The 26,767-nt window shown below is 49.7% G+C and overlaps 1 protein-coding gene across 1 annotated transcript in view; it reads left to right on the plus strand.

The window, feature by feature from the left end:
* Nucleotides 1-26,767, plus strand: part of CHP1 (calcineurin like EF-hand protein 1) — a 195,942-nt gene that overhangs the window by 134,799 nt on the left and 34,376 nt on the right. The window contains exon 5 of the mRNA XM_086937194.1: nt 1,876-1,937. Within this exon, the coding sequence (XP_086793320.1) occupies nt 1,876-1,937 (62 nt within the window). The remainder of the gene's footprint in view (nt 1-1,875; nt 1,938-26,767) is intronic.

Raw genomic sequence — 26,767 nt, forward strand, 5'->3', positions numbered from 1 at the left:
ATACCATCCCTCTGCGTGCATGGCTAAGACCGATATGTAAATCAATGGGCCGAAGAAATTGTACCCTGGCAATGAGTACTTTGCTCTGATTCCACACCATCTATCGCCATAGCAATTGCCAAATTCCTTAGCTAGTTATGGAGTATACGTATGCACCTCGTTGGTGGACTCTCAAGCAGAGTAATACCCAAATCCTTTTTGCACATATTAAACACCCCCAATTAACTACTTTGTATTACGATTAGATCTTTTTAACTATCTTTTTTAAGTAAATGGTTTTTATATCTATTCTCCATTTTGTATATGCATATTGTACTTTTTTAACAATTTATAAATCTAAGGTTTTTAATGTATATCGATCTCTTTTTTGCTATTATATGTTTGTGCTTTAAGACTTAATTGTCGTAATAAAGCTTTGATTGAATGGATAGGGTTGGAGATGGCTCAGCGGACGGATGCAATGGTGAAAGACTGAATGATGGATGAAAGAATGTAACGGTGAGATTGAGGAGATCAGCAGGTGGGTGAATGGATAGATCCTTGGATATGAAAGAGGCAAGAGAGCTTTTCTGGGAGGGTCGTGATGACTTCTTAGTTTGCTTGGTTCCATAAGAGTTTTGGTTCGAAGTGGGGGGGAGGGGGTTGTCTGGCTACTCCCTTGCCTGCCGTAACCTCGTTTTATAATTATTTAATATGCACCCCCGCTAATCCTCCTTTTCAGACTCCCTATTATCCAGAGATTCTTCCGGAGAAGCGGCTGCAGCCAGCAACGGATCAGCTTCTGTGTATGTGGCATGTAGTGCCTCCCGTCCTGGGTTGTCTATACTTCAGTGCTGTGATTGTTTCTGTTTTGTGGTTCAAAATCATGAAACTTTTCGAAAAACGTTCTGCACCCGAAGGTTCGGTTTCTTAATCGGCTATCACGAGGCCGTTTTCTTCTGCTCTGCAGTCGACAGTAAAGCTTAGAAACACTGGGCGGTCATTGTCTCTTCATGTTTCCGGGCTCTGCTTTCAGAAAAACATGCTTTACCTCGAAAATATTTCGACTTAATGGATGCGCTCAAGAGGCCAAAAAGACGTACACATCTCCCTTCGTTGACGCAGCGCTGAAGCAACCTCCTGATAAGATTCGTAGCGCTGCGTAGAGCTCTTCGCGTAGACTAGCGTTATTTACCTTTTGAGCGCAAGTGCTGCCATCTAGCGTTCTCCTCTAGTAACACCTTCCCTCCACTGCCCTGCGCAGCCATACCTTTTGACCCTCACATCTTTATGCTCATTCATGCTTGTCTGGTTTGTCCTATTTGTCTTGGGAAACAAGATTTCTTAAGTGTTTGCTTTGTTACTGACATGAAATCTTGTGTGTTTGTTTGTTTCATGGCGCTTTGACCGTCATGGGGCGCCTTGAATGTCATGGGGCCGGGTGGTGTGAAGATGGTCCTGGGAAGCAGTGAGTTGTGTAATCTGTGGATTGTTTTGAGCCTTCAGGAGGTTTGGGATGTGTCGACCGTCCCAGGGCCGCAGAGGGTGTGTGGATTCTCCTAGGGTAGGAGGACATGTACGGTGTGTAGATTGTTATTTGCAGCTTGCGGCCACTAGCCAGTCCTCGGGTTGGGTGTGGGGTATGAACTCCCTATGGCAGTAGGAAGGTATGTCTTGTGTGTGGCTTCTGCAGTCAATGGAAATCTACTTTTTTGGTTTATTACTACATATGTCTGTTTTTCCATACCTTTTTGACTTGCCCTATAAAGGTTCTTTTGGGATTGGCTGTAAGTGGACGAGGCTCTTCAGTTTCTGCGTCCATATGAAGTCTCCACCATTGTTTTTCATGATAGTCAGTTGGTAACTCTTTTCCCTTTGTCTTCCTTCTCCTTCCAGTTGCGTTTCAACTTTATGACCTGGATAAAGATGACCGAATTTCTCGCGATGAGCTTCTTCAGGTACTATTGTGGCGGGATGTGCCGCAGCACCTTGTGAACCCCTTATCCTTTTGTATCCCACACTTCGACACACCCTATGTTACGATCATTTTCAACAAACCATGTGTAAACGATTCTAATGGGTAGCAATCTGCTAAGAGCAACAATTTTCAAATTGTGCGTGTGTGTGAATGTGAATGCAATTTATAAAGCGCAAACTCATCCCCTAGGGCATCTTGGCGCTAAATGTTGTCAGTTATGCGGCTCTACTACAGAAGTCTGCTTTTTCTTATTGAGGAAACCGCTGAGGTGTATGTGGGCATCAACGTCCATCAGCCAGGATGTTCCTCGGTGAGAAGATATTGCGTGCTGGAGTACAGTTCTGACATGTTAAAGGTGACCACTCCCCTGTCTTGCAACTTTCATCTTTGAAAACAGTATTTCTTCCGGTGCAATTAATTCTTCATGTAATAGTAAGTAAGTAAGTAACTATTATTGTTTAGGTAATTAAAACCATTACAAAAAAAATACATTAAAACAATCTCCACAAGTAGAATTAAAAAGGAAAATGTAAAAGCAAGAAGTTTTTGTTTAAAAGTAACATTACTAAAATCAATAAACGTGAGTGGCAAATTGTTCATAGCATCTGGTCACAGCCCGATATTTCCTCTTTAGCCGACTGCGTGGCATTGTAATTTTCATTCTGCTAGTATCAGAAATTTCACCAGCTTCCCATTTAGCGGTGGAAGACCAGGATCAAAACAAGCAAGAACTGCTTGTCTGCGTGAGCGGATACTTAGTTCGTTAAAGGCAGTTTTTAACAGGGCTGCTCTCTCCTCGTTCAGCCTCGAGCAAGTGCATAGTAAATGTTCTAAGTCTTCGACTCCTATTGCGCACAGCCGGCATCTAGTCCCCTAGTTCGTTCTCAGCCACGGTGGTAGATAAGGAATGGCAGGTAGGATCCCCAACCTATATTTTAAAAAGGCTTCTTTTGTTTTCCAGCCATATCCCAGACCAAAATATGCTTGGAGCCCCGGTGTTTTGTATGTCCACAGTCATCCAGGCATGGCGCCTGTGAGAAAAGGTGGCTTTGTCCTCCACATGAGAATGTCTTTTTAAGCTCATGCTTAAATTGTGCATGCGATAAAGGAATCTCCCATAGCTCTTTTAGACCTGTAGTACTCAGGGACTCCTCTAAGTATTTTTTCGCTGGTGTTCCAGAGGAGTTGGTCAGGTATTGCCAGAGCTGTTGATTCAAGGAGTTTTCCGGTGAACTCTTTATTTTGTGCCAACACTTTATATATGACCCTCTACGTGCAAGCATTTGGCTCGTCAGACCAAATTCTAAACAAATCTGAGCTTGTGAGGTATAGGATGGCAAATGAAAGAGAAGTCTGTAGGCCTTTGATATAGTTATATCTAGAAGTTTTGCATCAGTACCTCTTAGGGCCTCACTGCCATACGTGATTGATGACTCTATTTTAGTTCTCGCCACTCGAAGCAGTGGCAATAGAGTCTCACCGCTCAAGTTGGACTTTAGCTGTTTCAGTGTCATGGTTATTAGCATCCCCTTCCTCTTAATGGCTTCTAATTGATTTTGGTAGCGGCCACCTTTATCAACTATGATCCCAAGGTATTTATATTCTGAGCAGTTAGAAATTACTTTTGTGCCAAGGGACCAAGTGTGCAACGTTTTGTTCCTAGTTATGGACAACACTTTGGTTTTTTTGATGTTGACTTCTAATAGATTGTTGTCGGCGTACCCATGGAGCGTGTTAATCAGATTTTGAAGGCCCACTTTTGTGTGGCTGACCAGGACCACGTCATCATCATAAGATATGCTGGATAATGCTTTTCCCCCTAACCGGGGGGCGTGGGAATTGCAAGCCTCTAGTGCGGTGGCAGGTAAGCTGTAAATAGATTGAAGAGGGTAGGAGCTAGCACACACCCCTGCTTTAGGCCTTTTGTAGTTGGAATACGCCTAGAGAGGTGCGAGCCATTTCCAAGCTTTACCTGGACCCACGTGTCCGTGTGCAATTCAATCAGGAGGCTTAATAATGACGAGGGAATCCCCCAGGAGGCAAATTTTCGCCAAAGGATTCCTCTGTTAACATTATCGAAGGCCGCCTTAAAGTCCACAAAGCAGAGATAAAGAGCCTGTTTGGTCGCTCTTGCCTTATCGATGAGTAATGAAATGGCCACCAGATTTGTTGTTGTTCCGGTGTCTCTGCAGAATCCTGTTTGGCTAGATGGTATTAGGCTATGGTTTGTTGTCCATTCTCGCAGCTGGGTCAATAGAAGGCCCGCAAAATATTTAGCCTCAATGTCTTGGAGTGCAATCAGGCGATAGTTTTAGTATTGCCTAGAACTCACAGCTACCCCACCAAACATCCCCCCCAAACAGCGTCCAATGAGTCAAGATCATCTGACATTGTTAAGAGAAGAAGTAATAGCACTTCTACAAAAGCACGCAATAGAGAAGGTCCCAAAAGATCAACAAGGAACAGGAGTATACTCTCTATACTTCCTAATCCCCAAAAAGACGGGTCCCTAAGACCAATATTAGACCTCAGACCTCTCAATGCTTACATAAATTCAGAGCATTTCCACATGGTCACGCTCCAACAAGTGCTCCCTTTACTGAAGAAAGGGGACTTTCTTTCTACACTGGATCTAAAAGACGCTTACTTTCATATCCCAATTCACAAAGCCCACAGAAAATACCTAAGGTTTGTATTGGAAGGACAACACTATCAGTTCAAAGTCCTTCCGTTCGGTGTCACAACAGCACCGAGAGTTTTCACAAAATGCCTAGCTGTGGTGGCAGCACACCTAAGAAGACAACAAATACATGTCTTCCCATACTTGGACGATTGGCTAATAAAAGCCAAGTCGAAAGAAGAATGTCTTCACAACACACAGAAGACAATTCAATTGCTGCACCACCTAGGGTTTACGGTGAACTACAAAAAATCACACCTGCAACCAAACCAGATTCAGCAATACCTGGGGGCTACTATAGACACAGAAAAGGCAATAGCATACCCCAACCCAATCAGGATACAGACAATGGTCGGGTTAATACAAAGATTTCAACCACAACACTCACTACCAGCACGAGTGTTTATGCAACTATTAGGCATGATGTCCTCCTGCATACTGCTAATACCACATGCCAGGCTACAAATGCGTCCACTACAGGAGTGTCTAGCGACACAGTGGAATCAGGCTCAAGGTCAGATTACAGATCTGGTGTTGGTAAACGACCGGACGTATCGCTCTCTGAAGTGGTGGAACACAGAAAACATTTCCAAGGGACGGTCGTTCCTAGAGCCAATTCCACAAGTGATAATAACAGCGGACGCATCGCTCTCCGGATGGGGAGCGCATATGGACAAATACACAGTGCAGGGGAAGTGGAGTGTGCAGCAAAAGAAACTGCACATCAACTACCTAGAGCTATTAGCAGTATTTCTAGCACTAAAAGCTTTCCAAATGCAAATAACAGGCAAGGCAGTCCTGATCAGAACAGACAACGTGACTGCAATGTATTATATTCAAAAACAGGGGGGGACACACTCTCTCCAACTATCCAAACTAGCACAGGACATTTGGAGATGGGCCATTCCTCAAAAGATCTATCTGGTAGCAGAACACCTACCAGGAGTTCAAAATCAGATAGCAGACATCCTAAGCAGACAGTCAGAACAAGTACACGAATGGGAGCTGCACGACCAAATACTGCAGCCATTCTTCAAAAAATGGGGGCAACCAGAGATAGATCTGTTTGCCAATCATCAGAACGCAAAATGCAAAAACTTCGCATCCAGGTACCCACACCAACGGTCCCAGGGCAATGCACTATGGATAAATTGGTCCAACAAATTTGCTTACGCGTTCCCTCCTCTACCACTAATTCCATTACTGGTTCGGAAACTGCAGCAACACTCAATGACAATGATACTAGTGGCACCCACGTGGGCAAGACAGCCGTGGTTCACCACGCTGCTACAACTCTCACAAGTACCACATCAAAAGCTAAGATTATTACCCATGCATCTTACACAGAACCATGGAGAAATAATGCACCCAGATCCCAAACAACTGAACCTAGCGATCTGACTCCTGAGGTCATAGAGTTTGGATACTTAGATTTACCACCAGAATGTATGGAAATCATTAAACAAGCAAGACGTCCTACCACCAGAGCATGCTATGCAGCAAAGTGGAAAAGGTTTGCTATACACTGTAACAGTAGGCACATCAACCCTTTGGACGCATCCACTAAACAAATCATTTGCTATTTACTACACTTGCAGCAATGTAACTTAGCATATACTTCTATCAGAGTTCATCTCGCAGCCATAGCGGCGTACCTACAAAACAGGCAACATCTTTCCCTGTTTAAAGTACCAGCAATTAAAGCTTTCATGGAAGGACTCAAAAGAGTCATTCCACCAAGACGACCACCTTCCCCAGTCTGGAATCTCAACATAGTACTTACCAGACTAATGGGGCCACCCTTTGAACTTATGCATAGGTGTGAAATACAATTCCTCACATGGAAGGTGGCCTTCCTCATAGCTATCACGTCACTTAGAAGAGTAAGTGAGCTGCAGGCTTTTACAATTCAAGAACCATTTATGCAGGTACACCAAAATAAGGTGGTCCTTAGAACAAACCCAAAATTCTTACCAAAGGTAATTTCAGCATTCCACATCAATCAGTCAGTGGAATTACCGGTTTTCTTTCCAAAACCACAAACAGTAGCAGAAAGAGCCCTACATACATTGGATGTTAGAAGGGCCATATTGTACTATATAGAAAGAACACAAACTTTCAGAAAGACAAAACAGCTATTTGTTGCGTTTTCTCCTACACATAAAGGCAATCCCATCTCTAAAGCGGGCATTGCCAGATGGATTGTAAAATGCATTCAAATATGCTACTTAAAAGCAAAGAGAACATTAACTGTTCCTCCTAGAGCTCACTCTACACGTAAACTAGGAGCATCTATGGCATTTTTGGGAAACATTCCACTAGATGACATATGCAAAGCAGCTACCTGGGTTACACCGCACACCTTCACAAAACACTATTGTGTAGATGTGCACACAACACAACAAGCTAGAGTGGGACAAGCAGTATTAAAAACTTTATTTCAGACAGTTGCAACAGACACGGGCGACCACCGCTAGGGAGAGAACTTCTGTATAGTCTATTCATAATGTACCATCTGCAGCCCATATGCCTCGAACGGAATATGCTACTTACCAGTATGCATCTGTTCTTGGCATAGAGGGCTGCAGAGTGGTACATGCCCTCCCAGCCTCCCCGGAAACCTGTGTCTGTTCCAACATTATCTTATTTAGATACACTTACATGGGCATTCTTATCTGTATTCTACTATACTACTCCATCTAACCCTACTATGGCAAAACAATCTAAGGATGGAGCCGATGCCCATGCGCTCTACCTACCAAGGGAGGAGTCACCAAGATACAAAAGACTCTCCAAGACAAAAACAAAGTGCAATCATCCGAGCCCAACACCAGATGGCGATCTATTCATAATGTACCACTCTGCAGCCCTCTATGCCAAGAACAGATGCATACTGGTAAGTAGCATATTCCTTTAGAGCCCTTAGGCCCATATGTTCCAGATCTTCCAATAGTGATTTTGCAAGCTTGGATGTTTTACATTGGCTACTAAATGATTGAGTTGGTATATTCCAATGGTACGACTGAGCTTGAATATCACTGTTTGCAGAAGACCCTAAGATGCATTGATTAAGGTCTCCAGACAGAATTAAGTTTGTTGATGTTGGGAGGAGCCAAGCTGGCGGCGGAGACGGACGTGTAGTCGCCCGGCTCCCCGAGCCTGTCCCTTCTGCAACACTATCCTGTTTTCCAGCCTGCTGTAGCGTTATTGCGGAAGGACGAGGGAAGCGCGCTGCTGCCGGGGGTGCTTCTCCGGTGTCCCTACCTGCCTGCTGGATGGTGTTCCTGGAGTGCTTGCCTGACGATCGGTGCCGAGCCCTGGGTCCGGACCCCGTGTTGCTGCGCACAGCCGGATACGGCCGGAGCTCCTGTGGCCTGCCTCACGACTGGTATGCTTGCCATCCCCTGCCGACCTGCGGTTTGCGACAGCCCCTGCTCTGATTCCCCCGGTGAAACTGTGGGACGACCGACTGTGGGTCTGCACCGCTACTCCTGCTTTGAGTGACGCCGAGGTGAGCCGCGCTGTCTTCTTCTTTGTCGGCGCGGGACTGGCCGCTGCGGCTCGCCCTTGGGACTCCTTCTGCTTGGGCTCGCACGAAGGGGACTTCTATTGCTTACCGCTCGCAATTGGGGGGCCCAGTTCCTGCCGTGAGATTACACCCTCACTGCCTATTGTGAAACTCGTTTGCGTGGCCGGTGCAACCCGCATTGGACCTAACATGGCGGCCATCCCCTCTGCAGTACTGGTGGGCTGCATATCGGCTCCTGACTGGGTCGCCCTACATTGTCTCGAAAGGCGCATGGAATACCCTGATGGACTTCGGGCTGTGGATACCTTGGACCGCCCGCCCGTATACACCTTTGCCTCCATTATTGGCGCGCTTGCTGCATTGAGGGCAGAATGGCGTGAGTGTTCTCGCGCACTCGGCGCGAAGTTGGATGCAGCCACTCTCGGCTCGGAGGGTGCATCGTCGGCCGGCTCCCCTTGCCGCGTCGATCGGCCCCCTCCTGGTACTGCAATGGAGACATTGTTGCTGCGTGACTGTGACCTGAAGCAACTTTCTCACAGTGAATATTCTACGGAACTATCGCCAGCCCATTGCGTTGATGCTACATTGTTTCCCATCCTGACACAGCTTTCAGCTTCAGACATTGACCTACTTTCCTTGTTCACGGCGCTGCTGACGATGCTACTGTTTTCTTTCACTGACTATGTTATGCACGATGTGACTCCGATTCAGTGGTTTATGCAACATCAGGCGGACCTGGTAGTGGCTCTCCTTTGTATCGCTACTATTGCGTTTGACTGCAGGTATCCATCTTGTGTTTTGGGACCTTCTCCCTGCCGAGGGCGGCCATCTTACTCCTTTGTTCTGTCTGGGGCGGGTCCCTTTCCGAGGCCGGGTTCAGGGGGACGCTTGAAATCTGGCCAGGGCTAGGAAATTCCTTATTTCTATGGACTGTGAATGTGGGGCGGGCGGGGACCCTGGGGGGGACGCTTCCTCAACGTGTGCTGCAATGTTCTATGATGTCTCTCCCTATTCCATATCGTGAATGAAAGTCCTGATTCTGGTGTTATGTTGGGGATGGGGAGTACTTTATGGCCGAGAAGTTCGGGAGACTTAGAATTTGGTCCTCATCGGGTATCGGAGATTTTCTGACACGGGCTTACCCGCATTTTGCTATGTTGATTGTTTACTATGCTGCTTTTCCCCACTTAAGACTGTACTTGCTATGCTCTGTCTTTTCTCCACCTGATGGGGATGAGTGTTCTGTGCTGTTCTGGGGACCTGGGTGTGACTGATTTCGTTCCTATCCTCGGTTCTGTCTCTTCCGAATTTATTGTTGGACACGGTGTAGAAGTTGTAGATGGCTGGGGACTCCGGGTGACCTGATACCGAGTGGGCTCCTCCCCACCTTCTTTTTTTTTTTGGGAGTCTAGATTAGTTTATTCTTTTCTTACTCCCTATATTTCAAGTGTCAAGGTTTTTCTTTCTTTTTCTTCTCATTCTCCTTTTCCTTTCTTTCTTTTCTTGTCTATATTTCGGGTTCTTTAAAGGGCGACAGACACTCTGCCGGGGGGGGGGGTAGGCCGTAGCCTCCGCATTGGTGTAGGGTGGGGGGGTAGATTTAGTTTTCTTTATTAGTTTCTATGGGCCTTATTTTTTCTGTTTCTTTGCGCTTTCTTAATCTGGTTCGATTCTGAGTCCGAGATCGGGGTTGGTAGGGAGGGGGTGGCGCTGCATGGGGTGGGTAAATGCTGGATGATCTTGCTGTTTACTTGCACCGCCATATTGCCCGTGGTGTTAACTTCCACTGTTGTTTCCAGCTATGACGCCGCTTGCCCATGTCGTGAAGCTATTGTACGGACTCAGCTCTCCTTAGTTCTTATTCTTCACTGATTTATCTTTCTGATGGAAAACACATAAAAAACTTTAAAAATTAACCTTCAATTCTCCTTCTCCCTGGCAACATGATTCTTCCCAGTGTAACCCTCATTGATTGTTGCTATTTCACCTGATGCTGCTGAGGAACTGTATTGCTTGTACCTGTGCTTAAAAGTATCGTGGCCGGCCTGACGGTTGTAGGTCCGTATTTGTTCTTTTACTCATGCACAATAAAGGTTATCAAAAAATTTAAAAAAAAAAAAAAAGTTTGTTGATGTTTGAGTAGTGATAACGTGATGTAAATGGTCCATTAGAAGTTTCCCCTCATGACTCTTATTTTTGGGGTTAATATAAGTGTTGGTCAGCTGGATATATTTATTTATGCCCCCAAAGTTAAGTGATATCTCTAATGTATTTGTAGACGAGGAATTATTGCTTAAAGCCCGTGCGCTACCAATGGTTGATATTTTGAGGTAGGTTGCTAGACCTCCTGACAGCCGACCAAACTTGCTTTTCCTTGTTGCTGCAGAATGGTAACAGGTATAACCCTCTAGTTGTACCGGCTCTTCCAGCCATGTTTCCTGGAGAAGGATGATGTCAAATGTTTTCACGTATTGTATGAAATCAGTGTCCGCTACTTTGTTGTTAAGCCCGTTTATGTTCCACGAGCATAGTTCTAGGTGTGATGCTTCTATGGACATTTCCGGCTTTGTTGGATATCCTTGTCATTGGGAAATCATTGTTGTATTACTTATTCTGAAGAGCCGATGTTCAATCGTGCGATTCATGTTGGTAGGCCTTGAAATATTCTCCGCAGATGTTGCCTGAACTACTGTAGGAGAGCAACCCAATGCGCCCCTCAGCACAGACCTTGTCGTTGGAGTTGATTTGGGTGGTAGCTGCTTGGGCCTCTCGAGTAAGGGCAACGGATATCCAGTATCGTGGTGGACGGCTGTGCTAATCCCCCATATTTTAAGGAGACCTTGCTCTTCGATGATTTTATTAGCGATTTCAGACGAAATCCATGTGGCTTTTGTCGCCTCGTTCCCATCCAACCTATCACTTCTTATAAATTCTATAGATAGCAGGTCTGTGGAAGATAAGTCTTTTAGCGCTGGTATGGTGCTGAGTAGTCGTAGTAGATTCCCTCTGTTTAAGATATCGAATCGGCCCTTTGATTGGTACTCAGGAGTGAAAATGATGATGCTAGTCGGGAACTTGTTCGGAACATGCGACAGAGCAGTTAACTGAATGTTAGGGCCTTGAGTTCTCAAATTATTATAGTCACACTGAGGCAATGTTTCAATGGAACTGTCTCCAGAGGGGAAGGTTATTGAAACAGGCACAGAAGGAGCTGCAGTGATGCTTGCTATAGTAGAAGAGAGCTTAGTTTGGGGGCTCGGGAGCTGTGGTTCGGTCAGTTCTTGGGGGCGGGACCTTTCACATGGAGACATGATTGGATCATCCCGTGCAAGATCCATGGTCTGATTTACCTGTATCGCTTCAGGCTCAGATATTCGAAGCGGATTGAGGAGGCTCCCCTCTATTACTTTGTTAAGGACATACTTGTCCACCGTGTTCTGCTTCCCGATGTCCCCTCCAAGTGAGACACTGCCATCCTCCAACGTGGAGACTGCTGTGCTTACTGACGCATGTACTACGTTGGTGGAAAGTCTGGGGCCTGTAGGTTTGTCTCTTCCAAGGTTGCTTGATGTGCTAGGACCCATGTCCTGCTGCTCAGGTCTTTTCTTTGGCTGAAAGAGTGGATAAACTTCTGGTATGCTTGTTAGTGTTTGTTTTTTGCGGCCTTTCCTTTTCAATTGTCGCCGCCCTGTCGCATTGAGGGGGGGTTTGTTGACCTTTAGAGGAGGAGTGGAACAAGTTGGCGTGTGGGCCGGTTTCAGCGCCTGGTGACATCAATAAGACTTTTTCAGAGGTACTTGATGTAGTTGACCCTCCTGTTGGTGCTGCATGGACGGCTGTTTCGGCCGGATTAGTGCACCGGGGCCTTGTAGTTGTCTCTTTAGGTAGCCCTTCTATTAAACAGGATACAATTTCTGGAAGTGCTGCAAGTTTGTCAATTATAGGACGGCAACTGCATACCAGCTTTGCCTCCTGCTGAGCTCTGCCGATTAGCGAGTTTAGTTGTCCAAGTTTGTCATCTATCCGCCCGACAAAGACAGCCAAGGTGTCGAGTAGGGTCAGCTGTAGGTCCATTTTGTCCGATTGGAAATGCAGAGTGTCAACAGTTCGTTGCATAGTATTAAGCAAGATGTCCCACATATTTGATACTTCAGTCGCTTGGGATCTTGATGGTGGCCCAGTACCATTTGCCCCTTTTTTAGGAGTTGAAGACAGGGAAGAATGCGGTAAGGAGGTTGAATTTGAGTAGACACCCTCACGGATTGGGCTCCGTTCAGTAGCCTGGATGCTGTTAATTGATTCCGCTATTGGCGAATATGGATTAATGCCCGTAGTCGGGATGTATGCAGCAACTAGATTGGCCCATTCTTGTGAACTCAAGTCGGTAGTATTAACGGGGCCGTCGCTCCCAAGGTTTGGTAAGTTCACCACATCCTCCTTACTTTGGCCTAGCTGATCTTTAGCAACTCCTTTAGGGGGCTGTAAGTGAGGAATTGTGCTGTCCTGATGGGCTAGATGGCTTTTGTCTGTAATCGGCAAATTGATTATATTGCCTGGATCTTCGCTGCTTGGGACTTCTTGCCATTGAAAACCCTCCCTGCCACTGCTGATTATAGAATTGGGCACAGAATACTTTTGTGTCTGACTGATTCCGCATGGAAATGCACCTGTTAGTGCTGATGAAAAATTAAGATCCGTGACAGATGAAGATGGATGACGGATAGACATGGCCCCACTGTCGCTTTCCTGGGGCACTGAAGGGGTACAGGTGGCCGTGTAAGAGGGCTTGCCTTCAACTGAAGTCCCTGTTTCCCCTGCTGTCACTGAACTCAATGCAGGTTGGCTGACCAATGTAGAGGAGTTGGTTGAAATGCAACTAGCTTGGTCCAAGGATTGATCAATGTGTGGATCCGCCGGGGATAGGGGAAGAAGTGAGTCCTGGAGGCCCAGGATTTTACTGCTGGTCGAGAAGATGGTAGAAAATGGATCCTTCAAAAAGTTGAATTTAGATGTGATCTTCGGTTGCCGAAGAATAGAACGAGAAATTGCAACTGGTGAGACTCGATCGTTAGACACTCCGAGCTCTCCTTGGGAGCTTTCTTCTTGGGCAATTTCTGTTTCATTGACTGTTTCAATGACGTTCGGTGCGATCTCCAACTTTGTTTTCAAATTGGTTTCAGCTTTAGGCTTCGGCTTTGACTTGCGCTCGAGTTGGACCCTTTTCTTGCCTGACCTCATATTGAATTTGATGGGTGAGTTTGGTGGGTCACTGCAGGGCTGTCGCAGCAGGGGACTCCCAGATCTTGAGAGGCACCTTCCCGCCTTCTCTGGCTCCACTCCCGTCCACCAATTCTCCCCGCCACTCCACTAATCACAGCTCCACTCCAGGATTCCACTGCAGCTGTGGTTGGGCACCTCCAGCACCGTGCCCGACATCCACAGGCTGTCTTGTGTGCTTCTGGAGCTCCTGGGGCACAAATTCTGAATCTCACGCGAAATGCGTGAGGTTTGGCACCCTCTTTCTCTGCGCACGCAAGATGCGTGGGGAATGGCACAGCGTCGCACAGCGTCGCACACCGGCAGAGCAGCGTGTGCGGGGAGGCAGCAGGCTGCACCGGGAGAACAGCGGAGGCAGTGCAGGTGAGGTGGGGGTGGCGGGAGGTGGCAGGCAGGTCCACAGCAGGCCCCCCCCAATTAGCTCCAGGCAGGGGTAGCAGGCCACACCACGAGGAGGCACTGGTAGCACGGTGAGGCGTGGCGGAGCAGCTCTAGGGAGCGGAGTGCTCCGATGGCCGCAGTAAGGCACGGGCGAGGGTTGGGCCCCCTCCGCTCGTCGCCAGTGCTATGTGGGCAAGGCCGTGGGTAACTGCAGGCCCAGCTACCACTAGGGTGGGTAGCGCAGGGGGCAGATCGCTCGGCAGCAGCAGGACAAGTAACTCAGCCCAGGCGTACAAGCTAACCGGAACCGGAATTATCTTGGTAGGGCTTAGATCAAGTCTACTCAGATGCATGTAATAGTAGTTTCACCAATCTTTACATGGATACCATTTACACACTACTCCTGTATTTTTCTGGGTTTCTGTCCTGATGGTCATTGGTCTTCGTCTGCAGTGGGGAGCTCATAGATGGTGAGGGTGGAGACTGGTTTTCTCTGTTTGTAGATGTAGATTTTCCAATGGATCCACTATTTCAGGATCCACATTCATGGGACTCAGAAAGGAGCGGTCTCTTTCCATGTCCTGCACCACTAGATACCAGCGGTCAGCTTCTCCACCACTCACAGGCAGAAAAGAAAACCCACCAGTGCCTACAAGTGATGGAGAAAGACCTATTCTCTAGTGACTGTTCAGGCCATTCTTATGTGGTGCTGGAGAGAAGCCAGAATGCCAGGGGTTTTCTAAACCATCGTTAAAGTCCAGGAAGGCAGATGGAGTCTGACCTCCGCGCTGGCAGACTGAGGAGTAACTCTGCCAGTACAGAATACTGGGGCAGAAATATTTAAAATTCCACATCTCCAATAAAATATCTTAACTTCTGCCTCTTAGCAAATCTGAGCTCTCAAGTTTTACATGTCCATGCGCGAATTGCTCATCCAGTCCACATTTATTCCTTAAATTCGGAGTTTTTTAGTTGTGCCAATACCATTATAACATTAAGACCGTCTCAGAAGGAAAGGCTTGAACTTAAAGAGCTGCCATTGCTTACATGTGGGTCAGTTAAAAGCTATAGCAGACTTTTTTATCTAGCTCTTCTCATTAACCTTGCAGGTGCAGAACACGCAGTGCCCTCATAGAAACCTGACAGCAAGTCTGAGCCCCGCAGTCATTACATTCTTTTTTTCTTAAAGAGTCTCGGATTTAGGGGCAGAAGGTATAATGGTCCGACCATAAAACTGTGAGTGTCAGAATATCCGTCTCTTTGCCAGTGGCTACTCTCAGCAGTCTGGTTCGGAGCAGAACAAGGGCTGGTATGTGGCGTGCACACACAGTCACCACCTCAACGGAGGCGCATGTGGAGAGCGGGGACGGAGCTCATACTATTTTACAGCGGCCAATGGGCACCAACTACTAAGATTAGCACAGTGAAGTGCTCTGGTCAAACTCATCAGGTTTTGGGTTTGAAGGACTCGAGGACAATCCTAGCCAGTCATCGGAAATGTAACAGAATATTGTCAAAAAAGGTCTTCGAAACGGTCAGCAGTCCGACTCCTCATTGACAGCGAGCTGGCTGATCTATAGTCTGTTCTGAACTGAAGTTCTCTGTGGCAGATATTCAATAACTTTCCCAAACTAACAAAAGCCTCTAAACTAGTAGATGATATGAATGGAGCAATGGGGAGGATTGTTTTGGGGAAGGACTTTTAAGTAGCTACTGTACTAGTAAAATACCCACATCGGCTGTAAGGAGCAATGTGAGAAGAATTAAACTCATCCTGTAGAAGTGTAGCAAGAGACTACTGCGTAAATGTACTCAACTGTCAATCAAATTGGTTGGCATGTTTGATGCTTTCTGTGTGTACCGACGGCACATGTAAGACATTAGGGCTCTTATGCTGGAAGCGTTTAATTCAAATTTGTGCACAGTTGGAAAACCAGTGTAGAAAGAGGGGCAGTCGGTTAGGACATATACGGTTTTATTTTACTACAGTAGACTTCTGATGCTTATATGTTACATACAAAATGTGTTGTATAAAACCAGAATAATATATTGTAGCATGCATGGGTGTATATGCACATGCTTAGCATACTTTGGAAGTTGTTTGTCTTCGAAGTCTCTTGAGTCATGTGACACAGTGTTGGGACTCCTCTTGGCGTACATTGCAGATGGGCACCAACGCCATCCTAGATTGTATATACCGCCATTGGGTCTCCTGGTTCCTAACTCTTTTTTCATCAGGCCCATTCTGTTACTCTTCCACCCCACTGCTGTCAAAGCCTTAAGGCATTAAGGGCCTAGTCCCATTTGGCCGCCTAACACCATTTTCAGTCCTTCGCTATCTAAGACTGTCATCGGTGGTGGAACAACCACCTTTCCAAATTGTCCTCACTGTCATTCGAAATACCCTTGGGCAGACCATCATGAGGAGTGTAATCTGTGTTTATCCCCTGCCCACGACAACCCCTACTGCTCATCGTGCCTCACCTTCATTCTAAAAAGGGCGTTTGGTATTGTAAAGAACGCCGCTAGGTACACAGCAGTATGCAGCACCATGACCTCATTGGGTAGGAAGTTGCCCCTCAACGGCCAAGAATAAGAGCAGGCTGGGCCCTCGGGGCACCCTGCAGCACAACCGACACCCAGCCCCGTGGCCAGGTCATCATATGGATCTAACAACCAGCACACAGAGGATGTCAACTCGGCACTGAAGATCGGGCCTCGCATGAACGCCATGCTTAGGGTTGGTAGTATGCCTTTAGCCCCTGAGATTCAAACCTTCAAACCTCCAAGATGAGGTTCCATAAAAGGCCCCCTGCCGAGGCTGTGTATTGATATTGAGGAAGTCCCGCATCAAGCCCTGAGAACAGCAGTCTGGACAAGGCTGGCCACAGGCCTTTGGGCTATGGTCGGCATTGACTAAAGGCTTCGGAGCCCACCAATCCTCCATTCATCCAACCAAGCAAAATACACATTTTTTTTGCTTTTTTTCATCCAAGCAAGAGTAGAGACATCACCCCTCCCCCAGCCCCCAATTATTTATCAGGACCCAATCATGCTAAAAGCGTTTAGACGAGTAGTCTTGTTTAAAGCAAGCACTGGCATCTCCATTGGTGCCTGCCCATAAGACACCACCCACACAGAAGCCAACCTCCACGCTGAAAACCAACTCAACTCGACTCAACTCCGCTCCAAAGGCAAGGGACGAAGGCAAACCACTCATCAATGCCTGGCAGCGACGACACCGTTGCCCCGATCCTTGAAACTTCAACAGGAATTGGGCAATAGACAAAATCTGCTCTTCATTCACCCTGTCACCAGCAAGATCTCTGCTACGTTTCCTCCCTCAGAGCCTATTCCTTGTAAAAGGAGACTCCTCCAAAAGAGAACATCCTTCTAGGCCTCCCACCCAAGAAACAAAGGGACACAGCTACTAGCCCGGTCCCCTTAGGACATAGTTCCTCGCCACCTCCCTCACATCCATGCACCCGTCTTCCACTGCCTCCCCCAGGGTCACCAGAAGGGTCTTCCTTTTTATGTTAACAGCCTGGCAGCCCCTGGAACCCTTTCAACCCTTGTAATGAGCTGAATGGTGAAGTTACCACCTTCGGCCATCTGGCATGACTACAGTGCAGATCCCTGAGGTGATCTAAGATATGAACCATTATCCAGTCAGGACCTCAACCCTCAATGGCACTACAGCATATCATGAGATCATCCAGGGGGCTGCAGTCTTCCACAAGATCGACATGCATATCATCCAGCACGAGGATGATTTCATGCTTGAGATTGTCTCTGAATCGAACGCACAGTCAAATTTCACCCTATGCTCATGGGCGTCTTAAAATCTGCCCCAGAGAATATCAAGAAGCCTAACAAGAGGGCATAATAGGAAAAGATAGATGTGCTTCTGAAGCACCCCCTGGACCAGTGCAGGAAGAGTGGGGAAGGACTAGTGTTTGAGGGCAAGGTCATTTCCAACACCAGCATTTGCTGTGCTTTGAATGCCACATACACAACCTGTCCTACTGGCGTTTTAACTAACATCATGCTCGGGTGCCACGCCTAGCTCCTTAACTATGGGTTCAAGCTAGAGGTCCAACAGCATCTGATCCGCCTCCTATTAGACAGGGACTACCTTTTTTGGGCCATAGGTTGATGATATTCTAGAAAAAAACAGAGATGGCAGAGTCTATGGGAGCACTTTAATCCACTCAATACAGGGACTCCTTTCTGAAATACCAGCCAAAAGTGGGAGCGAAGGCCAACTCACCCGACCAACCCTACTCCTACCAGAGGCAGCAGCAAACTTACTATCACCAAAAGATTGGTGTACAATAGGTGCTCCTACAGAGGCAGCAACAGGGGTAGGATTTTTTCTTTTATGACCAAATTTTATTAGGCTTAACAAGGCAAGCATCATTCACTGTGATAGAAATATTGTTCCAAGCTCTGGAGTACAGTCTCGAACTTTTCATTAAGCGGGTAACTCATGAATAAGTCCACCACCTTCCCTATATTTTATCGTGTTTTTGGAGGCACAGTATCTCCTTTTGCCACTAAACAGGTCATACTTCTAAAAATCCTTTTAGAGCGTGCCCTTCCCAGTTCCTCTAAAAAGCCCAAAAAGGCCACCTGGCGAGCCATCTCCATGGAATGGCTGAGTACCGTTGAGATCTCACAACCCACCCCAACCAAGAAGGGCTGTAGAGCCTGGCAATTACAGGCCACATTGTAGAAGTCTGCATCTGAAAGAAACAGGTTAGTATTAGATTCCTTATCTTAGAATATCCCCAGGCGTCAGACTGAATCCGAAAACGTTTGCGTAGCAGTACCCCTGCGCGTCGGTAGGCGTCATCTGCGGCTCCGCGTTCGGCGTCGTGAGCGCCGGGATGACGTCGCCGGAGTACTTAGCCACCGCCCTCGCGCGCTGACGTCAGTTCTCCTTTTTTCCGCGCCAGCAAGCGCAGATCTGGAAAAAGTGGTACCCCTTAGTCAATTTTTGACTAAACTTTTTATATCATTTTTTGATCCTTTTCGAAGTCTAACGACTCCGACGGTGCCGGTAGGAATGCCCGGGTTTAAGCCCTGCGCCGACTGTCGGTTACGGACCCCCATCGCCGGTGTCTTCATTGCCTGGGCCTCGACCACGACAAGGCCTGCTCCGACTGCCGTGCCATGACGTCTAAAACTAGGCGGGAGCGGTCCCGCAAGCGACTCCAGCTCCGGCAGTCTGCCCGCGCCGCTCGAGGTCCCGGTCCCGAGGAGGTCGAGGGACCGGTCACTGGGTCGGAGCCACCATAGCTCCGGGAGTCGTCTTCGGACTCTAAGTCCTCAGGTAAGCACAAGAATTCGAAGAGACGTCATCGCTCTTCCGACTCCGCCCGAAGCTCGCGTGATGCGGCCGGGGGTTCGGGCGACACCGCCCGCGCGGCTCCACCGGAGCCGCGGGCTTCTCTGCCTGCTTCATATCTGTCGGTCCCTGGGCAGAACGCGACGCCGGAGGCGATTGAGGCCTTCCTCATGGCCATGAGGTCGCTCACTCCTCCGTTGGGCTCCGCGCGCCTTCGGGCCCAGAGGCCCCGACTGGGGACCCCAGCGGGTCAGGCGCTTCGGCCCCGACGCCGCCGAGTGCTTCGGTCCCGACGCCGCAGGCCCCCAAAGGATCCGAATCCGTGTCGTCGCCGGTCGACCTTACGACCTCGCCGGTGCCGGCCCCCAGGGGCGGCGCCGCCCCCGATCCCTCCCTCGATTCGGGTCCGGCGCTGGAACGCACCGCCGATGGGAGATTTCTACTTCTATGACCCGGCCCCATCCTTTGATCCTGAGTCTCAGGTGATGGGTGGCGAGGTGGATCTGAGGACCCTCTGGCACAGGAGTGCCAGTCTTATCAGGACTGGGCAGGTGAGCTATGGGAAGCCAGTGGCCTGGACACCTCGCCAGACACTGGCTTTGTCTCCCCTCCTAGCGTGTCTATGGAGGAGGGGGCTGCTTACAGTGTGATGCTGACGTGGGCGGCCAAGGCCTTGGGCCTGGAGCTCCCCGTCGCGGCCGTGAGGACTAACCTCCTCACTGAGGTCCTTAAACCGCAGGCAAGCTCGGCCGAGCCTCTGCTGCCGTTTAATGAGGCCTTGTCTGACGTTCTTCTGGGCACTTGCTACAAGCCCACTACAGGTCAGCCTGTAGATAGGAACGTGGCCAGACGCCACCGCCGGCTCCGGGCGACCCTTGCTTCCTGTCCACCCACCCCACCCCGAGAGCCTGGTCATCTAGGCCTCTAACTCCCAGACCGCATTCTCGATCGGGAATCCAAGAGGTACGAGCAATACGGGAAAAAGGTATTCTCATCCCTGAGTTTAGGGTTGCGGTCAGTCAACACCGCGTGCCTCTTTGTGGGACCCGGTCGCGGACGTGCTGCCACAATGTCCGGTGGAGGTCCAGACTAAACTCACCCAAGCCCTTGCGGTGGTTCGAGATGCGGTGTGGGCTGGATACCACGGACTCACTGGGCAGAGCGATGGCAACGATGGTGGTGATTCCTCGCCACGCCTGGTTGAGGTCCGCCAACTTTTCGGCTGATGTCCAAAACACCCTTATGAACATGCCGTTTGATGGTCGTTGCCTCTTTGGCGACAAAGCAGACCATGCGCTTGAGCGCTTTAAGGACTCCAGGGCTACGGCCAAGTCCTTGGGCCTCTCGGCCCCGCGCCAGCAAACGGCTGCTTTTCGCTCCTTTCGTGGCCAAGGAAGGGACACCCCCACGCGTCCTGCCAGCCACAGACCGCAGACTACGTCCAGCGCGGTGGCGGACGTGGAAACCGCTGTGGCTGTGGTCGGGTACAACGGCGAGGGCAGTCCACACCTGCCCCTGCAGCATCCGGCTAAAAACCCTCCTAGTCCGAGCTTTCAGGCCCATGTGACGCCAGTGGGGGGCAGGGTTCGCCATCACCACCTCCACTGGCGCACTGTCACATCGGACAGGTGGGTGCTGCAAATCGTCCGAAGGGGCTACTCCCTCCCCTTCGAGGCGACCCCTCTAGCATGCCACCGCAGTACCACCGCGTGTCGGAGGATCACTTGACACTTCTGCAAGAGGAAGTTATGGCCCTCTTGGCCAAGGGGGCCATCGAGGGCGTTCCTGGGCCAGAAGTAGGGTGTGGTTGTTACTCCCACTACTTTCTGGTACCCAGGAAGGGCAAAGGGGGCCTACGCCCTATCTTGGACCTGCGGAACGTCAACGGCTTCCTCCGGCAGGAGAAGTTCAAGATGATGACACTGGCTCAGGTCCCAGCTGCCCTGGACCCAGGAGTGTGAGAAGTTGGCCTGATATATGATGTTCACTATTCTAGTGAGCACTTTGTATCAGTCCAAACAACCCTTATGGTGATTGGTTGTAAGTCAACCTTATAGACCAGCTATCCTAGTAGCATGGATACGAGCAGTCTTCGGGAGGGCGTGTTAAGCCAGCTGTTATACCATCACATAATACCCCTTGAACACCAAGTGAAAGGACACCACACAAGTGTTATGAAAATAAACAGTGTATTTATTTTGATCACAACAGCCCTGTATTCTTTATGAGGACAGGGTACTAAGCACACAACAAAACTCTTACGAAAATACTTTAAGTTGCACAATTTACACAAATGCCCGAGGGGCACGAAAAACCATATACTATGAAAGTGGAATGCGAAATTACTAGCAGGTAAGTACTGGACTAATAGGCTTTGGAATCGCTAGGACTATGTTACTGAACCTTCAGATTACTAGTAGGAGGCCTAGGGGACTCGGGTGCAGAGTGTGCACTCTCACGCGGGATGCGGGACAAAGTCTATGGAGGCTAGTAAAAACAAAGTTAGTGTTCTCGGGCGAACCCGACTAGGTAGGTTGAAAACGAAAGTGGATCTGGACCCTTGGATAGTGAGGCTATGCTGGGGCACCGAAATGCCGAAGTTACCTAGCCCAGGGGCTGCAGCTGCATAGGTCTGAAAAGACGTCGGGAATCCTCGTTGACGAACCAGGAGCCTGAAGAAAGAAGTTGCTGGCAGGTGACCAGTGAAGATTGTTCGAGTGATCCAAGCCTGGATCGAAGATGGATGACACCTGAAAGCAGAGGGGACCAAGTTCTTAATCACTAGCCAGTGTTTATGTGGGCACCAGGATGGCACCGGATGGTAGTCACCTCGACCAGGTGAGTGGGCGACGCTGGGCTCTGCAGTCTCACGGACCAGGAGGCGTTTGTCGGTGACCAGGATGGAGGTGCGAGCTGTCCCACGATGGTTGATGCTGTCGACGTCGCTGGACCCAGGATTGGGGCAACAAGTCTTGGCAAATTCAAGCCCACGTAGTGGACCTAAAATGGCGTCTGGAGTGGACCAGGAGGGTCCGGGGTGCTCCTCTTTTGGAAGGAAGCAAGGGCCAGTCTGGAGCAACCAGACCAGCAGTGTTGTCGTCGTTGATCGTTGTCGGGAAGGCCACAAGCCAACGGGCTAGTAGCCAGACAACGAGGTGAGCAGCCAAAAAGCAGAAGGGCCCCACGCAGATCTCGTGGATGCTGGGGGGCTGGTCTTCGGTGCTGGAGCTGCTCAGGGTCGGGGCTTCTCGGACCCCAAAGCACTCACCAGAGGATCCCTCGGCGGTCGTGCTGGATAGAAGTCGAGCAGTTCTGATGATGGCCGGTCCCTCGAGGTCTCGTCGCACCTACGGTTCTCAGCTTCGCTGTTATGGTAGGTAGAGGTCAGAGGTGCCAGGGAAGCCGGGTCTCGTCGAGCTGATCAGTCGGATTCCGGAGGCAGGACGTGCAGCAAACCGCTGAGTTCTTAGATGGTGCCTGCGGATGCAGGGTGACTACTCCTTAGCCACAAGGGAGAAACCTTGAGAAGAAGTCGAGAGTTCCTTTCGTAGAAAGTAGTTTCTTGATTCAAATATGATCTAATTTGGAAGGGTCCCCGCTCCTGCCTTTATCCTAAAGAAAGGGGTGGGTACGCGACTAGGTCCTGCCCTAGGGGTGGGACCAGGAAGGGGGGTGGTTACACCCCTCTCCCATGCCGGACTTTCCCCAGGTCAGGGGCTGGTGTGCCCCTGGAACTGGTTCTAGCTAGCCTATGCATAGTGAGCACCGGGGTGCCACTTGCAGTCACCTTCAACTAAAGCCCTGCCTACCCAGGATACACAAAACCCTGTCTGGGATGGTGCTAGTACCGCCCCCGACAGGAAACCCTTTGTCCAAGCTCCCCTCGCTGGAAGGACTCCCAGCTGCAGGGGGTCAGACTTGTGTCTGTGGAGGCAGCATCAATTTTGTGATGCTGAGGCTCGAGTTAACTTTAACCGGGGTTCACAGTTACATACATGTCGTGTCCCTCTAGAAGGGTGGAATGCTAACCCCGTCGCCAGAATTGGTGAGGGGTTAGTATTCCAATTCGTATGACACCTTACTCGACATGTTTTGATAAAGCGATACCAGAGATAGCATATAACTGCGAGGATTATAATGCACTTAAGAGTATATGGTATGCGTTATCATGGAACAGCTATTAGGACTTGGTTCCGCAAGCTGCAAACTGGCTCAGCTCATGCCAGAGCACCATCTCACACGATTCCAAGCACTCTGCCTTCAGGATTGTCAAGGCCTGCCATAGGAGTGACTGATAGGAATCTGTGTGTCCATTTTAGGGTTATATATAGGTATACTATATCTAAAGCAAAGGGTGATTACACCACCTTGCCCCAGCTGTCGTGCAGCCAGTTGTGTCAGATTTAGATGGCCAGCCAGGGGTGGCATAATACATGCTGCAGCCCCTGGTAGGCCCTGGGTACACCTATGCCCTGAGTTACAGGGTCTGATAAGGTGGCCCAGTACCAATTGGAAATGTACCTAAGGTACATGGAATCCATTTTAGAGAGAGAGCAGTAGGCCTGAGGTCCTGATTGGCAGGGCCCCAGGTCAACTAAGTCGGAAAACCAGCAAAACACCAGGCAAAAAGTTGGGGGCAACCATAGTCGGGTATCCACCTTCCTACAAGGAGACTGGATGGTAGCGTTGGACTTGTAGGACGCTTATTTTCATATACCCGTCCTGCCGGCCCACCGGCGTTACCTGCGGTTCACAGTAGGCCACGAGCACCTTCAGTTTACTGTGCTCCCCTTCGGCCTTACCAGCGCCCCAAGGGTGTTCGCAAAAGTGATGGCGGTGGTCGCAGCTCATCTGCGCAGGTTAAGGGTTTCAGTCTTCCCCTACCTCGACGACTGGTTGTTAAAGGCGGGCTCGCCCCGGACAGTCATCAGCCACCTCCAGACTACGGCCGACCTCCTGCACCTGCTGGGGTTATCCATCAATGTGCTGAAGTCGCACCTTTGTCCCTCTCAGAAGCTCCTCTTCATCGGAGCGGTTCTGGACTCGCGCAGTTTCGGGTTTATCCTCCCGAGCAGCGGGTTCAGGATATTCAGGCTCTGATTCCGATCTTTCAGCCGTTATCCCAGAGTCTCGGTCAGGTTGACGTTGCGGCTTCTGGGGCTGATGATCTCCTGCCTCCTTCTAGTGCATCACGCCAGGTGGCGGATGCGGGCTTTGCAGTGGGACCTGAAGTTTCAGTGCGCCCAGCATCAGGGCAACTTGTCCGACCAGGTCTTGATCTCGGAGGGCACTGCAAGACAGTTGCAGTGGTGGCTCACGGACCGTGATTGGGTCAGCGGCAGATCCTCTCCCTACCCCAACCGGAGCGTAGTTGTGACAGACGTGTCCCTCCAGGGCTGGGGATGCCACATGAGAGAGGCGGAGATCAGAGGCCTCTTGTCTCCGGCAGAGTCACGGCTCCACATCAACCTTCTGGAGCTGCGGGCGATCCGGCTTGCACTGAAGGCATTCTTCCCCTCTGTCCGGGGGAGTGTAGTGCAGGTGTTCCCCGACAACACCACCGCCATGTGGTACTGCAACAAACAGGGCGGGGTGGGGTCGTGGACCCTATGCCAGGAGGCTCTGCGCCTCTGGAAGTGGCTGGAACATCAGGGAATGACCCTGGTGGTTCAACACCTAGCAGGTTCCCTGAATGCCAGGGCGGACAAACTCAGCCGTCGGTGCATGATGGATCACGAATGGCGTCTGAACTCTGACGTGGCAGCAGTGGGGAGAGCTTTGGTTAGATCTATTCGCCACCGAAGAGAACGCGCAATGTCATCAGTTCTGCGCGTTGGAATTTCCAAGGCGGCACTCGCTCGGAGACCCTTTTGTCACGAGTGGAGCTGCGGTCTGTTGTACGCCTTTCCGCCTATACCACTTCTGCCCAGAGTGCTGAAGAAGATCAGACACAACCGGGCCCAAGTTATCCTTGTGGCTCCGGACTGGGCATGAAGATACTGGTATCCCGAGCTACTCAGTATGTCTGTCGATCTCCCGATTTGTCTGCCTCTTCAGGAGGACCTTCTGTCGCAGCAGCAGGGGACGGTCTTCCACCCGAACCTGTCCAGTCCCCACCTCCATGCTTGGAGATTGAGCGGTGACAGTTGAGGCCATTTGACTTGCCTCCTGAAGTTTGTGATGTGATTCTGGCAGCCAGGTGTCCCTCCACAAAGTCGGTATAAGCCTGCAGGTGGAACAAATTTGTAGCATGGTGCACAGCAAAGGCTGTGGATCCCCTTTCTGTCCCTCTTTCCTTCTTTCTCTTGCCCAGCAGGGCTCTGCTCTGGGCACTATCAAGGGCTACCTTTCTGCCCTTTCCGCCTTCTTTTGGCTACCTGATCAGCCTTCTTTGTTCAAGTCCCCAGTTGTTAATAGGTTCTTGAAGGACATCACTCATATGTTTCCCCCTGTTCCTTTTGTGATGCCTCAGTGGGACTTGAACCTTGTACTTACTTTTCTGAAGTGCGCTCCCTTCGAGCCACTTCATAACTGTCCTCTCCGTCTTCTTACCCTTAAGACTGCTTTCCTGGTTGCCATCACCTCTGCCAGGAGAGTGAGTGAGCTCCAGGCTCTTTCATCCAAGCCTCCTTTCCTTTCTGTCCATCCGGACAAGGTTGTGTTGCGGACAAGACCCTCTTTCCTGCCCAAGGTAGTCACTGCCTTCCACATCGGGCAGTCCGTCACCTTGCCCACCTTCTTTCCGCCTCCGCATCCCTCTAAAGAGGAAGAGCGGCTCCACCGTCTGGACCCAAAACGTGCGCTCTATTTGGATCGCACACGCCAGTTCCGGGTGGATGAACAACTCTTTGTTGGTTACGTGGGCGCTATGAAGGGACGGGCGGTGCCCAAACGGACCATCTCTCGGTGGGTCGTCTTGTGCATCAAGGCATGCTACTCCTTGGCTAAAAAGGAGCCTCCTGTTGGGCTGAGGGCCCATTCCACTCGGGCCACGGCGGCTACTACTGCCCTGGGCCAGGGAGTCCCCTTGCAGGACATATGTCAGGCAGCTACGTGGGCCTCGCTGCACACGTTCGCAAGACACTACTGCCTGGACAGCCAAGTCCGGAAGGATGGCTTCTTTGGCCGTTCCGTCCTCCAGGACTTTCTGGTGTGATTATTGGTTCGCAGACCCACCACCGGGGTTAGTATTGCTGGGGTATCTATTCTAAGGTAAGGAATCTAATACTAACCTGTTTCTTTCAGATGCACAAGTTACTTACCTTCGGTAACTATATATCTGTAAGAAACAGTAGTTAGTATTCGAATACTTACCGCCCCACCCATCCTCCCCGTTCTGCGAACCGATATCTAGGGTTATCATCCCCCTTTCAGGGCCCTAGTTTCATGGCACCAGTGTTGGTTTTTATCATGGCTCTGCGTTTCTGGCGCGGAAACGCTGTGTATAAGAACTGACGTCAGCGCGCGAGGGCGGCGTCTAAGTAATCCGGCCACGTCATCACGACAGACGCGGACCCGCAGACGGTGCCTACCGACGCGCAGGGGTACTGCTACGCAAAAGTTTCCGGATCCAGTCTGATGCCTGGGGATATT

Source organism: Lissotriton vulgaris, chromosome 9 (genome assembly GCF_964263255.1).
Source record: "Lissotriton vulgaris chromosome 9, aLisVul1.2, whole genome shotgun sequence".
Classification (NCBI taxonomy): Eukaryota; Metazoa; Chordata; class Amphibia; order Caudata; family Salamandridae; genus Lissotriton; species Lissotriton vulgaris.